Raw genomic sequence first — 13,287 nt, 5'->3', positions numbered from 1 at the left:
TAAAGGCCTGCCAAGGGTCACATCTCTGCTCAGCAAGCTCTGCTCTCACCAAGAACCAGGCGCTGGAGTATTTCTCAGGACGATTTATTGACGAAAAGAAGACAGAGAATAACAGGCACTAATGACTTTGGAGTATTGTCAGCCCTAAAACACAATCTTTATACAGTTCTTTTGGAGAACCTGCCCCCCCCCCCCATAGTCCAACCAAATCTATCATTGGTCACTTGAATTCAGAAGTTCCCACCAAAGCAACTTTCCCATCTCACCAGCACTTTCTTTGTATGACATTCTTTCACACCGTCTGTTTTCCCTTTGCGCACCCCTTGGAGACAGGATAGCAGCCAGAACCATGAACATGTCTTCTCTCTCACAGCGATAGCACCCCACCTGGCTGTCCCACAAAGAACCCCCCTTCCCCACGGTTTCAACCTGCCCTTAGCACATGTCATAATCCCTTGACTAACTCTATAAAATAATCTAACACTGGCCTGCTATTAAACTATATCATAACATATATAATATCCAATTACCTTTTCTTTATAAAACCAAGTGTTCATTGTATCTATTATTTACAAGTCATTTATCCACCAATCCACTTTAACATTTTCACCATTTTAGTTCCAGCTCCAGCTTACTAAATTCCTTTTTGAATTGTCGTGCCCAGAACTGGACACAGAATTCCAGGTGGAGCCTGACTAAAGCAGAATAGAGAAGCACTATTACTTCCCTTGATCTAGACACTATACTTCTATTAATGCAGCCTTAAATTGCATTGGCCTTTTTAGCTGCCGCATCACACTGTTGACTCATGTTCAACTTGTGGTCTACTTGGAACCCCAGATCCCTTTCACATGGACGGTTGTCAAGCCAAGAGTCCTCCATCCTATATTTCTTTTCATTTCTTCACCCTAAGTGTACTTAATTAATCCGATGCAAGGAACTACATCACCTCTGCAAAGGGATCTTGCCCATTTGAAACCAATTGTGGGGTAAAAGGTTGCAGCACATGCTTTCATAGACTTAGGCCTGCCTTTCTCTGATGCATGGCATGTAAGTCTACATGCTACAACTTCTTTCCCACAGTTAAAACTCAAAGGTGTTGCAAGAGACCCCTTTGCAATCTAATACTCTGGACTAACACAGCACTGAAACAGGCCACCCTTGATGCAGGTGGACATGCGCCAGATAGCCATAGTTGGAAGCCCCCTGGCCACTGAAGGGAAGCCTCTCAGGGCCCACATGGAGTCACTTGCCCCCCATATCTTCCTCTTTCCTCCCTCCTCCATCATCCCTGGCAGCCGGGGAACCAGACAGACGCAGCAAGGGAGGATTCGATTTCGCTTCCCAGTGCTTGGACCAAGCTGCAAAGCTCAGCAGGCCTTCAGGAGAAACCAAAGAGAGAAATTGTCCGAGCAGCTGAGGTCAGCCAAGAGGAAGCCAAACTTCCTTCTAATTCAAGGCTGCTTTGGTTTCTAATCTGCTGCAGGAGGTTCAGAAAAGAGCCCAGAAAAAGGGGGGAGTCTCCTAGGATGCTGAGCCACTGCAAAAGTAATGCTGGCCCCAAGCTCTCCAGCAGAGAAGGCTAAGTATCCCACAAAACTACCAATCCCAGAATTCCATAGCCTCAAGCCACGGCAATTAAAGTGGTATCAAAATTGCATTAATTCTGCCATGGAGATTTACAATCCAAGAGGTGGTTGTTGCAAAAGCCATCCTTGATCTGCCTAGCAACCGATGACCAAGATAATTGTGGAGGGTCTGATTGGTTCCAATCTCAAGTCTAAAATAAAGTCCCACAAAGTGCTGAGTTTCTTGAACACAGCTCCCAAGCAGTGGATGCGAAGAAATGAAGACTGAAAGGTTGGAGAAGGAAGAATAGTCCATGAAGGGCTTGGGAACGTAAAACAAGAAGTTTGTGTGGTCTCCCCTCCAAGGACTAACCAAGGCTGACCCTGCTTAATGTCCAAGACCAGAGGCAATCTGATGTCTTTTAAGGGTCTTTAGGCAATTATTATTATCATCAAGGAATCTTTAGAGGAGCTTTTGCCAATTCCTTCCTCTGAAATAACACCTCCAGCACCCAATGGTCTCCCATCCAAGGGCTGATCCTGCTTAGTTTCCAAGGTCAAATGGTAATCTGATGCATTTGGGGTATTTAGTCCGGTATTATCACCAACAAGGAATCTCAGAGGAGGTCTTGCAAGTTTCTTCCTCTGAAATAGAGCTTTCAGCACTGCGAGTTAGTTGGTGGTCTCCCCTCCAAGGACTAACCAGGGCTGGCCCTGCTTAGCTACTAAGATCAGACGGAATCTGGTGTCTTTGGGGTATTTAGACCATTATTATCATTAAGGAATCTTCAGAGGGGGTTTTGCCAGTTCCTTCCTCTGGTGGTCTCCCATCCAATCCTAACCAGGGCTGACCCTGCTTAGCTTCCAAAATCAGGTGAGATCTGATGCCTTTTTAAGGGTATTTAGGCCACTCATTTCTTCCCAAAGATGTCTCATTTCCTGGTCTGCACCCCAAAGACCCTCGTTCTTCAACCAACGCACTGGTTCTCACTCTGCAAATGTCCTTCTGGGGGCTGGGGAAGCTGGACATTTGGCCACGAGGGTGGATCTAGGAAGACACCCAAACTGCAAACTCAGACCTCCAGGGAGTAAAACTCCGCCAAGGACAGGTTAAATATAAGGCCAGTTGTCATTACGAGACCTTACAAAAGTTACTCCATCTGACTGCAACTTCCAGGATGAATTCTAGGCTGTATCTGCACTGCAGAAATAATGCAGTTTGACACCGCCTTAATTGCCACAACTCTATGTTATGGAATCCTGGGATTTGTAGTTTGGTGGGGGCACTAGAGCCCTCTGACAGGGAAGGCTAAAGATCTCACAAAAGTCTAGTCCCAAGATTCCATATCATGGAGCCATGGCAGTTAAAGCAATGCCCAACTGCATTATTTCTGCAGCATGGGTTACTAATCAAATGCTCCACAAATGGGTCTCCTATAATTGGATTCAGGCTGTGGGGTGCTTTGAGCCAAAGACAGAGAGAGCATTTGAATCCCATCTTGATTCCCATTCTGGGAGAAAGGCAGGCTATAAATCCAACACATAAATAAATTTTGGGCATCTGCCATCTCCAAAAATACATCTTCAATGAGGAATGGGGAGCATTGACTCCTTGAGGAACCCATCTCCATAGAGCAACATGTAGAGCTGAGCAAGGCTGTCTCCACAAATTGGACAGGAAACTGTATATGTGTGTGTATGTCTGTGTGTGTGTATTGCAGGGAAGGTGGAGGATGAGTTGCCACCGAAGCCCCCCCCCCAAAAAAAGGTCAAGGGGGAAGGGAGCTGGACCTCTGAGTTGAAAGAACTGGAGAGCTGTCTTCTGCAAACAGGTAACCCATGTCCAGGCAAAAGAGTCTCCTCTGGAGGTGGTGCATTTTGGAAATTAGAGTTTCCCTTGTTTGGGAAACAAAATATTGACAACATCAAATCTAAAAATATTAGGAGGCAGCCTTCTTTTGGAAAAGATCCCAGGCTGAATGCTGCCCCGACCAAAGTGTATTCTTATTTGGGGTATCAAAATCCCCCTAAAATATATTCATTTGTGGGTGCTTTCCCAGGACCCCCAGCTTTTTGGGTAACACAGCATTTGCAAAAAAAGCAGGTAGACTGGAACCACCTGAGACACAAACTGTCCCTTCAAAAGGATGTTGATAAGCTGGAAGGTGTCCAGAGGAGGGCAATCAGGATGGTGAAGGGTCTAGAAGCCATGCCATATGAGGAGAGACTTAGGGAACTGGGTATGTTCAGCCTGGAAAAGACACAGTTAAGAGGTGATATGATAGCCTTGTTTAAGTATTTGAAGGGGTGTCACATTGAGGATGGAGTAAACTTGTTTTCTGCTGCTCCAGAGACTAGGACCCGGAACAATGGATGCAAGCTACATGAAAAGAGATCCCACCTTAACATTAGGATGAACTTCCTGGCAGTCAGAGCTGTTTGACAGTGGAGTCTCCTTCCTTGGAGATCTTTAAACAGAGGCTGGATGGCCATCTGTTGGGGCTGGGTTCCTGCATGGCAGAAGTGAGTTGGACTGGATGGCCCTTGAGGTCTCTCCCAACTCTATGATTCTATGCCCATGCCAAGCCAGCCAGGCCAAAGGCGTTGTTCCCCTGGTTGGAGAAGGCAGCATGGCAAGGCAGCCCTCTCCCCGCACCTCCATTCACCCACACTGGCTTCCCATTCTGGACAATAATGCTGCCCTTTCAAAGAGTCTTGGTGGCAGACCTTTACTCACCTACAGACAGCCTCCAAATAGGGTTGCCATAATTCTCTACTAAAAACTGGGACAAAATGTAGGACAAAATTTAGACCAAAATGTAGGACATTTAAGAAAAATGGCGGACCTTAACTGTCCTACATTTTGGGCTAAATTTTATCCTACAGTTGTCCTATATTTTGGTCTAAATTTTGTCCTACATTTTGTCCTGGTTTATTGTAGAGAATTATGGCAACCCTACCTCCAAACCTCAAAACAGGTCCTTACCTAAAGGAGGATATACAACACAGATGTGGACACCAGTGCAAAGCCTTGCCACAAACCCAGATGGTGACTCTGCCCACACATCTATTCAGGGAATGCCATTGAACAAGACCCTCCTTGAAGAAACTTGCCAAGAAAACCCTGTGATAGGGTTGCCATGAGTCAGAAACAACTTGAAGGCACTCAACAGCAACAAGGAGGGAGGCTGGGAAGAAGGAAGGCATGTATTTATTGACAGGACCAGAATTATATCAAGGCTGTGATTACAGAAAGAGGATTGTTATCATCGTAAAATAAGCAGCAGCTGGGCATTTATACAGTTCAATTAATTAGCCAGGAGCCAACAAAAGCAACACATGGGCCCTCGTCTCCAAAAACTTGGGTCCTCCTTGGCATTTGGGGGTGCCATGATGGTGGGGGGGGGAACAGAGGAGTGGTGCGAATAATGTAGCTTTACATAGAGTTATGTCAAATTTTGGATCCTCAGGGGCAAGAAAGGTCCAACCCAGGCATCATCTCATGGTTTCCTTATTGTTAAAAATAATAATAATAAAAAAATAAACCTCTTAATTTACTAGTAATGAGAACCTTGCCAGCCATTTTGTTCCTGGAGAAAACAGTCCTGTGTGGGACCTCGAAGGCTGTCACCTTTAGGGTGGAACAAGGTTCTTGGTTGCCTTTAAAGGGAGATTCTGAATTCAAGGGAGGCTGGGTCATCTCCAGGGAACGCTTTTTACGAGGAAGAGGAACTGGATTTCAGTCATTGGCAACTGACAGGATGGAGTTGACCCCCCCCACACACACACACACCAAGGGAACAAGGAATCCCAAAAGACTGTCTCCTTTAGGGCAGGACAAGGTTCTTGGTTACCATGAAACTGAGATTTGGGGTCTCTCTTAGAGGAATTCAAGAGGACTGGGCCATCTGTAGGGAGGAGAGGAGCCAGATTTCAATAATTGGCAATCGACAGGATAGAGCTGACCCCAAACACCCAAACCCTTCTCTTGCAAGCGGAAAAGAAGCAAAAGGAAGGCAAGCAAAGGCTGCGACTGTCCAGATGAAGAGAAGGGGGCTGGTGGTCTGTGAGGCTCTCCCTCAAGCTCTCCCTCCAAAGTTTGCATCCTCCGTTCTCAGGGCAACTGTCTCCAGGAAGGATGGATTGTGGTTCTCCACAATGCGAAGAAGTGGCAACAGAGTCTAATTCATGAGCCCAACTGGAAGCAGAGAAAGAAAATCATGAGTGAGGAAGAGCAGTAGCACCAGTTGCATCCATTTTGACACCCGTGAAACCTATTAGCCCAATTTACACCCCACCCAAGTTTCCCCCTGGCTGCACTTTCTGCCTTTTCTTCCTCTCTCGGTTTAAAACCCCCTCCCAGAAATCAGGGGTGCAGGTGGGACTATTAAGCCGGGAGAATCGCCCCAGGCATTTAGGAAAGAGGAACAAAGCCCACAAAACTGACTCATTTTGTGGGCTTTGTTCCTCTTTACTAAATGCCTGGGCATCACTGGGCTCTTTCACAATTCCTTGGGATACCTTTGCAGGAAAACATGGGGCAGGGCAAGTGGGTGGTGGGAAATGTTGAGGCAGAAGACAGCAGAGGAAATGTTACCTGTGGCCTGGGTCACAGTTCGACCTGTTGGGGGGAGAGAAAAGGAGAGAATGGTTTGTCCCTAGAAATGCAGACTACCTGCCTCACCCTCCAATGCCAGGTCAAAACAGCCCCCAAAATAGCTCTGTAGGTCACTATACATCTCTTCCACCATGCCCTACGGAAGCTGAACGTTGGAAGGAAGGATTCTCTTCCACAAAATCAGGACAATAGTATACAGCACAGGAGGATTATTGATCCCCCCTCCCACCGCAAAACACACACACACACACACACACCACATTCTGTAATTTAACATCGTTTTATTGCATATGTTTCAAATAAATGGTAAGCCTACACAGAAGGAAACCTGCATTCTTTTCTCCAGTCCCCCAACCACTTGCACCCAGTCCTGTCCATAGATAGATAGATAGAATCTCAAGGTAACGATGGAGACAGTTCCATTCCTTCCAAATTCCTAGCTAGCAGCCAAAACTCCATTGTGGATGGATGGATGGATGGATGGATGGATGGATGGATGGATGATAGATAGATAGATAGATAGATAGATAGATAGATAGATAGATAGATAGATAGATAGAATCTTAGGGTGGAGGTGAAGATGGAAATGGCTCCATTCCTTCCAAATTCCCAGTCAGAAGCCAAAACTGCATTGTATCACATGACCTTCAGCCCTGAAACCCAGGGTTGGCTGCTCTGGCCTTCAGATCTTGCAAATTGACCCTGGGATCCTGGCAACTTAACTTGGAGATGGAGAACCTGTGGCCCTTTGGATATCATTCAACTGCAAGTCACATCAAACTCCTTGGTCAGCCTAGGAACCAGTGATGTAGATTCGAGTCAATTGACTGGGACTTAAGTCAGACTCAAGTTGTTTCAATGACTTGACTTGGACATGACTTGGCCAAAATGACACCTTAACTTGACTTGACTTGTAGGTCTTTAGTAAGTGATTCTCAGTGCCATTTACTTTGAGCAGCAGGCAAGACCCGTTGATAGAAAACAGGACACATTTCTTAGAAGGGAACAGCAACTAGTGGAAGGATCCTTCTGAAGCTTTTGGAAATCTTCAGAAGGCTTCTTTTATGTACAGTGGGGACAGGCTGGCAAGCACATCTCAACCCCCACTTCAAGCCCGTTGCCTAACACATTTGCTGTTCCCCTCCAAGAAATGCACCTGTCCTTTTTTTCTATTAAAAGTTGGCTCCCAGACTTGAGATGCAAGTTGAGACGTGACTTAAAAGTATTTTGTAAGGACCTGAGACTTTACTTGAAGGCAGAGACTAGAGACTTGGCTTGAGATTTGGACTAAATGATTTGAGTATATCACTGCAAGGAACATTGGGAGTTGCAATCCATCAACTCCTGAAGGTTTCCAGGTTCCCATTCTTGGGTGAGAGTGGGACTTGTTGATACTAAATTCTGCTAGCATCTGCGACAATGGGAGAGCATTTTGCAAGTGCAAATATTTTGACCAGTCCCTCTTCCACAACATTACAAACACACACAGAAAGGGAAACTTTCTGCTCACCTTTCTTGTTCCTCAGGTAGAAAGAGAGCCCAGCAGCCACAAAAACCACCCCCAGGAGGATGCCCACGACCCCTGTCCACATCTTGCTCCGGGCAGAGTCTGACTGGGGTTCTGCAAAAGGAAGGAAACAAAGGAAGGGAGGAAAAGAAAGTGGGGTCTCTGGGGCTAGCCCAGAAAGATGCAGGGCACCTTGAACCCCTCAGAGTCCTTCACACACAGCCTCCCAATCTGCATACTAGAAAATGAGGAAGCAGGTTGAGGGTGTGGGTTATAGGGAAGGGAATATCTCAGGGTCTGGAAACCCAAAGCCCTGTGAGGAATGAGTTAGAAATTTGGGCACCTGTAGCATGGAGAACACTGAGAGGGGACACGAGGGAAGCCATCCTGAAAAATGGGAAGGGAAGGAGAAAATGGAGGCAAGTTGTCTTCTGCTGCTCCAGAAACCAGGACAGGAACCAACGGATTCGAATTATAAGAAAAGAGATTCCACCTAAACCTTAAGAAGGACTTCTTGACCATATTTTGACAATGAAATATGAACCCTATGAAGATCATGGACTTTCCATCTTTGGAGGTCAGAGAATCCTAGAATGCAAGAATCATAGAGTTGGAAGACACCTCAAGGGCCATCCAGTCCACCCCCTTCTGCCATGCAGGAACTCTCAATCAAAGCATCCCCGACAGATGGCCATCCAGCCTCTGTTTAAAAACCTCCAAGGAGGGAGACTCCATCACTCTCCGAGGAAGGAGTGTGTTCCACTGTCCAACAGCCCTTACTGTCAGGAAGTTCCTCCTCATGTTTAGCTGGAATCTCTTTTCCTGGAGCTTGCATCCATTGTTCCGGGTCCTGTTCTATTATATTTGTGTAAATATAAACTCATGCTTCTTAGGCATGTTCAAAATGGAGGACATTTTGATATTCTTCCTAGATAGAAGGTTGAAATGTAGGACTCATCCTGAAAAAGGAGGATGTCTGGTCTCCCTGGGTGGAGGACATTTTGGAATTTCTCCTGGACAGAAGATTGACATGTGGAAATACAGAGAAGATGATCGCCCAAGACATTTTGGAATACCTCCTGGAGAGAAGGCTGAAATGTGGATCACATCCTGGAAAAGGAGAGTGTCAGGTCACCCTAAATGGAGGACATTTTGGTATTCCTCCTGGAGAGAAGGCTGAAATGTAGGACATGTCCTGGGAAAGGAAGGCATCTGACCACCCTGGGTGGATTCTCCATCTTTGGAGGTCTTTAAACAGAGGCTGGATGTTCATGTTTGGGGAACTGGGTATTCCTGTACAGCAAGGGGGTGGACTAGTACTCATATGTTTGCCATGTGGTCCCTGGTGCCCCTTCCTTTCCCAAACCCCAAAGAAACAATGTCAGTTCCTCACCCCACTGGATGGAGGCAGGGCTGGCAAAGCTGGCATGCTCCACCTGGCAGGTATAGACGTCTCCCCGCTCTGGCTTTGTCACCAGCATCACCTGGATCCCGTAGGTCCAGTCCCCATTATCGATCAGGTCTGTGGTCATCACTTTGTCTTCCTCCTTCCCATTTCGGAGCCACATGATGTTGATCTTGGTGGGGAAAAAGCTGTCCACAGAGCAAATCAGCATCATATTGTGGGAGGAAGAGTCATACTCCATGGTGGTGATCTTTAGCTTGGGTTCAACTGGAGTAGAAGGCAGAGAAAAAGGGGAAGGAAGGAAAGGGTGAGGATGGGAGAGGAAGAGCAATGGGCTCTCAGCTGTGGGCCCCAGGCCAAGTCTGTTTCTGGGCACCGTGGAAGAGGGGGGAGAAGGTGGATCAGCTTCCTATCTGGGCTGAAAACTAGGTCAATGTGGTCTGTATCCTCCACCTCTGAAAGCATCAGGCAATCATCCCAGGATGATGGGCTAAAAGGTGTACTAAAGGCACAAAAGAGAGAGAATGTTACTGTAGTTGAATCTTCCCAGAAGTAAGGCAGGAGGACTTCCCCCCAATACCCTATGTCTGCAAAAGTATGCACTTTTATTTTCCTATGTGCCAGTTCTATGCACCTTTACCTTCCTATGCACCCACTCTATGCACCTTTACTTTTCTATGCTCCACACACCTTTACTTTCCAGTACAACAACTCTATGCACCTTTACTTTCCCATACACCAACACTAGGTACTTTTACCTTCCTAGGTGCCAACTCCATGGAGAAATGGAAATTACAGAGGAACAAAATGACTAATGAAACGGCAGGGGAGGTTATTATAAACAACAATGAAGACCTATAAAGGAATAATTATTTTATGTTATATTGATGTTTGTTGATTTGTGACTTAATAATAATAATAATAGTAATAGTAATAATAATTTTTATTCTGCTTTTTCACAGAGGAATCAAAGTAGATTCCAACAATATAAAAATGAAACATCATACAATTAAAAATTATGTATGGGCCCCGCAATTCAAAAAGGACATTGAGAAACTGGAGCCATGTGTCCAAAGGAGGGTGACTAAAATGGTGAAGGGTCTGGAAACCATGAAGCCCTGTGAGGAAGGACTGAGGGAGATGCTGGGGATGTTTAGCCTGGAAACTGTTGACAGTGGAACACACATCTTCATTATCTTATCATCTGTCCCAGGAAGGAAGGTGTCCTCTGTTCCCCTTCAGTGCCCTGCCTCATGATGTAAACAAGACATAAAACTACACCTTGGGTTAGTGTCACCTGGTGTAGTCACTCATGGTGTCCTCATCCCCCTCCATTGACCTCCTCTTCCCCTTTCACACCTAATAGAATCCTTAGTAATGCTTTTTGGCACTAATGTTACTCGTAAGTCATAATTCCTATACACTAATGTAATGTAATGCTAAAAGTTCTGACATAAACCATTAGAAAAATTAAAATGATACCTTCAAATGACCATATCATATGCATTGCACAACCTAAACGTATTTATATATACACCACCAGCACCCCCTTCCCCTTCTCCTTCTCCTTCTGTGTGGTGTCTTTTTAGATTGTAAGCTGAGGGCAGGGAACTGTCTGACTAAAAGATTGTATGTACAGCGCTGTGTAAATTTACAGCGCTTTATAAATAAAGGTTAATAATAATAATAATAATAATAATAATAATAATATACACAGTGATGATTTGGTTAAAATGTGATGTTGTTAAAGGAAATTTTAAAAGAATAAAAGTTTCAAAAGTTTCATTTTTAAAAAATCATAAAATTTTGAAATTTGAAACTTTAATTTAAAACCTTCTGGGGCCACTCCTTTCTCCTCCCCTGGAGCTTATCCCTCCTTGGCTCCCCCCATTTCTTAAAGGGAAGCCGGGGAATGCCACAGCCTGCTTTTGCCCAAATGTAGGTGTTTGAGGGGCAGTGGGGTCTCTCTCTCTCTCTCTCTCTCTCTCACACACCCCTCTGTTCTTAGGGGTCACCTGCTGTGGTCCGCCCCCTCCCTTAATTGGCGCCCCGCATCTGCTGCTGTTGTCCCTTTGGTCCCCAACATTGCCCTCCATTGATTGCCCCTCCCTTCCCTTCGGGCTCCCCTTTAGTTAACCACAGCGCTATTGTTCCTATATCGCCACACTCCCTCCTACTGTTTATCATGACAGATCCCTAGGCCTGAAGCAAAGCTCGGTAGGGTTGCCGGGAGCAAAGGGGGGGGGTCTCTGGGGGAGTGGGAAGAGCGGGGGGGGCAAAGGGGGAGGATTCCTGGGTGGGAAGCCCCTCTTCCTCCTGAACGGGGGGTGGGGGTGGGGGGGGGAGACGCACTTCTCCTTCGGAGGGCGAAGGGCTCGATGATGCCGTAGTTGTGGCGGCAGAAGCGCTCCACTTCGGCCATCGACCTCTGCAGCAGGTCTTTATCCCGGTTGAAGCGGTCGACGTTGGACTGGACCATGGGGGCCAGGGCCACGACGCGTCCCAGTTGGCTGTCGAAGTAGACGACCTCCTGCCGGTTGTAGATGTACCTCTGGAAGAAGCGCACGGTCTTGGTCTCCGTCTCGGTCCCGTTGAAGTGGCACTCGCCTCTCCTCTGGTGGACGAAGAAGGATCCTGGGGAGGGAGAGAAGGAGAGAGGCCTCGGGAAGGAAGGAAGAAGGAAGGAAGGAAAGGATGAAGGGAAGGAAGGAAGGAAGGAAGAGGGAAGGAAGGAAGGAAGGAAGGAAGGCGCCTTGGGGACCTGGAAGCGGAGGCTCCTCGGGACTCCCAGCCAGGCTCCCCGAGGAGGAGGAGGTTGCAGCCTTGGCCCAGGCTGCTCCTAGTCTCCGCTTGCTGCGTGTGAGTAGCTCCAGCAAAGCTCCTTCTCCCACGCCTCGCCTCGCCTTTCCTTTGGGGACTGTGTGGCGCAGCGGTTGGGTTTCTGGGCTCCAGAACTCTTTGGCTTAAGCCCTGCCATGGATGGCATTCCTCTATGACTCTCTTAGCAGAGAAGAGGAGTCAGCCTAAGGCGGCTGAGCAGCTGTTCAGTCAAGACAAGCTGCACAAGGCCTTGGATCCTTTGGAGCCAGCTGGATCTACTTGGTCCCTTTGGGATCTGTCACCCGGCTGCGGCGGGGCTTTCCTTGGAGGGGAAGGGGCGCATGGAGCAGGGCCTGGGCGAGGGGCTAGAAACTCTGGGGACCCAGAGGACCCAGCGAGGCTCTCCCCGGGGCTCTCGGGGGCAGGGAAGGAAGGAAGGAAGGAAGGAAGGAAGGAAGGAGGGAAGGAAGGGGCTCTCCCTGAGAGGTGGCGTTTCCTTCCTTGGAGGTCTTTAAGCAGAGGCTGGATGGCCACCTGTTCCAGGGGATGCTTTGAAGGAGAGTTCCTGCATGGCAGAAGGAGGGGCTTGGGCTGGGTCAGGGCCCTTCTTCTTGGGGTCTCTGTGATTCTATGATTCCTTGGCCTTCGCCCGAAAGGCCTTCCTCACTGACTGAGGGGCTGTGGAAGGGCCCGCGGCCGGCAGCATCCCCCTGCCTCCCAAGGGCCCTGCCCCTCTCTGCCCGGCAGACTCACCTGGGGGCCCCGCTGCAGCCCCGGACACCAGGAGAAGGAAGAAAGCCCCCGCCATCGCCCAGACGGACCCCACCGGCCCCATGGCCACCTCCAGCCTCTGCCTCTGCTTCTCCCCTCGCCTCCCGCAAGAGCCCCGACGGAGACTTTCCTGGGGCGACCCCTTCCCCGCCCCACTGGGCCAATCAGAGTCAGAAGCCCGCCCGCGTCACCAGTCGCCAGGCAGAGGAACCGAGAGCACAGCCACATCGGACTGATGGCCTCGGGAATTCGGGGCTTCGAACAAACCCCGAGGGCCACCCAGTCCAACCCCCTTCGGCCATGCAGGAAGTCAGTCAAAGCATCCCCTTTGAAACATGTTCATCATCCAGCCTCTGTTTAAAGACCTCCAAAGAAGGACACACCACTATCCTCCTTTGAGGGAGTGTGCTCTTACTCTCAGGAAGTTCCTCCTAATGTTTAGTTGCAATCTCTTTCGCTGGAGCTTGCATCCATTGCTCCATTGTGTCCTGTCCTCTGGAGCAGCAGAAAACAAGCTTGCTCCCTCCTCAATATGACATCCCTAGGTCGTTCCTCACATGCGCCAACAGTGCGATGTGGCAGCTAACAAGGCCAATGC

General features: G+C 48.0%; 2 protein-coding genes across 3 annotated transcripts in view; both read right to left on the bottom strand.

The window, feature by feature from the left end:
• Nucleotides 1–13,287, bottom strand: part of LOC149278109 (uncharacterized) — a 705,984-nt gene that overhangs the window by 58,901 nt on the left and 633,796 nt on the right. The gene's annotated exons all lie outside the window — the stretch shown is intronic.
• Nucleotides 4,762–12,794, bottom strand: LOC149278131 (H-2 class II histocompatibility antigen, E-S beta chain-like). Of its 2 annotated transcripts, none has more exons than XM_089502340.1 (6): nt 12,672–12,792; nt 11,451–11,732; nt 9,087–9,365; nt 7,697–7,807; nt 6,090–6,189; nt 4,762–5,766 (listed from the first exon to the last, which is right to left on the bottom strand). In XM_089502340.1, the coding sequence occupies exons 1-6, from the start codon at nt 12,751–12,753 to the stop codon at nt 5,502–5,504; spliced, it is 1,119 nt and encodes a 372-aa protein (XP_089358466.1). In that variant the 5' UTR covers nt 12,754–12,792; the 3' UTR covers nt 4,762–5,501. The 2 variants fall into 2 exon arrangements, with proteins under 2 accessions (XP_089358466.1, XP_089358467.1); XM_089502341.1 differs by having other exon boundaries at nt 5,656–5,766; nt 6,166–6,189; nt 12,672–12,794.

This window comes from Sceloporus occidentalis, unplaced genomic scaffold (genome assembly GCF_023333645.1).
Source record: "Sceloporus occidentalis isolate IW3139 unplaced genomic scaffold, rSceOcc1.0.p SCAF_201, whole genome shotgun sequence".
NCBI lineage: Eukaryota > Metazoa > Chordata > Lepidosauria > Squamata > Phrynosomatidae > Sceloporus > Sceloporus occidentalis.
The sequence above is the reverse complement of the archived record's forward strand: the minus strand, read 5'-3'. Positions and strand labels throughout refer to the sequence as shown.

What these genes read in the sequence shown, in the direction of transcription:
- LOC149278131 (XM_089502340.1), bottom strand. Translation starts at nt 12,753, where the DNA reads ATGGGGCCGGTGGGGTCCGTCTGGGCGATGGCGGGGGCTTTCTTCCTT. An exon ending in GGCTGCAGCGGGGCCCCCAG is followed by an intron (nt 11,733 to 12,671) that starts GTGAGTCTGCCG and finishes CTCCCTCCCCAG; the next exon opens with GATCCTTCTTCGTCCACCAG. An exon ending in CTACCTGAGGAACAAGAAAG is followed by an intron (nt 6,190 to 7,696) that starts GTGAGCAGAAAG and finishes TCCCCCCAACAG; the next exon opens with GTCGAACTGTGACCCAGGCC.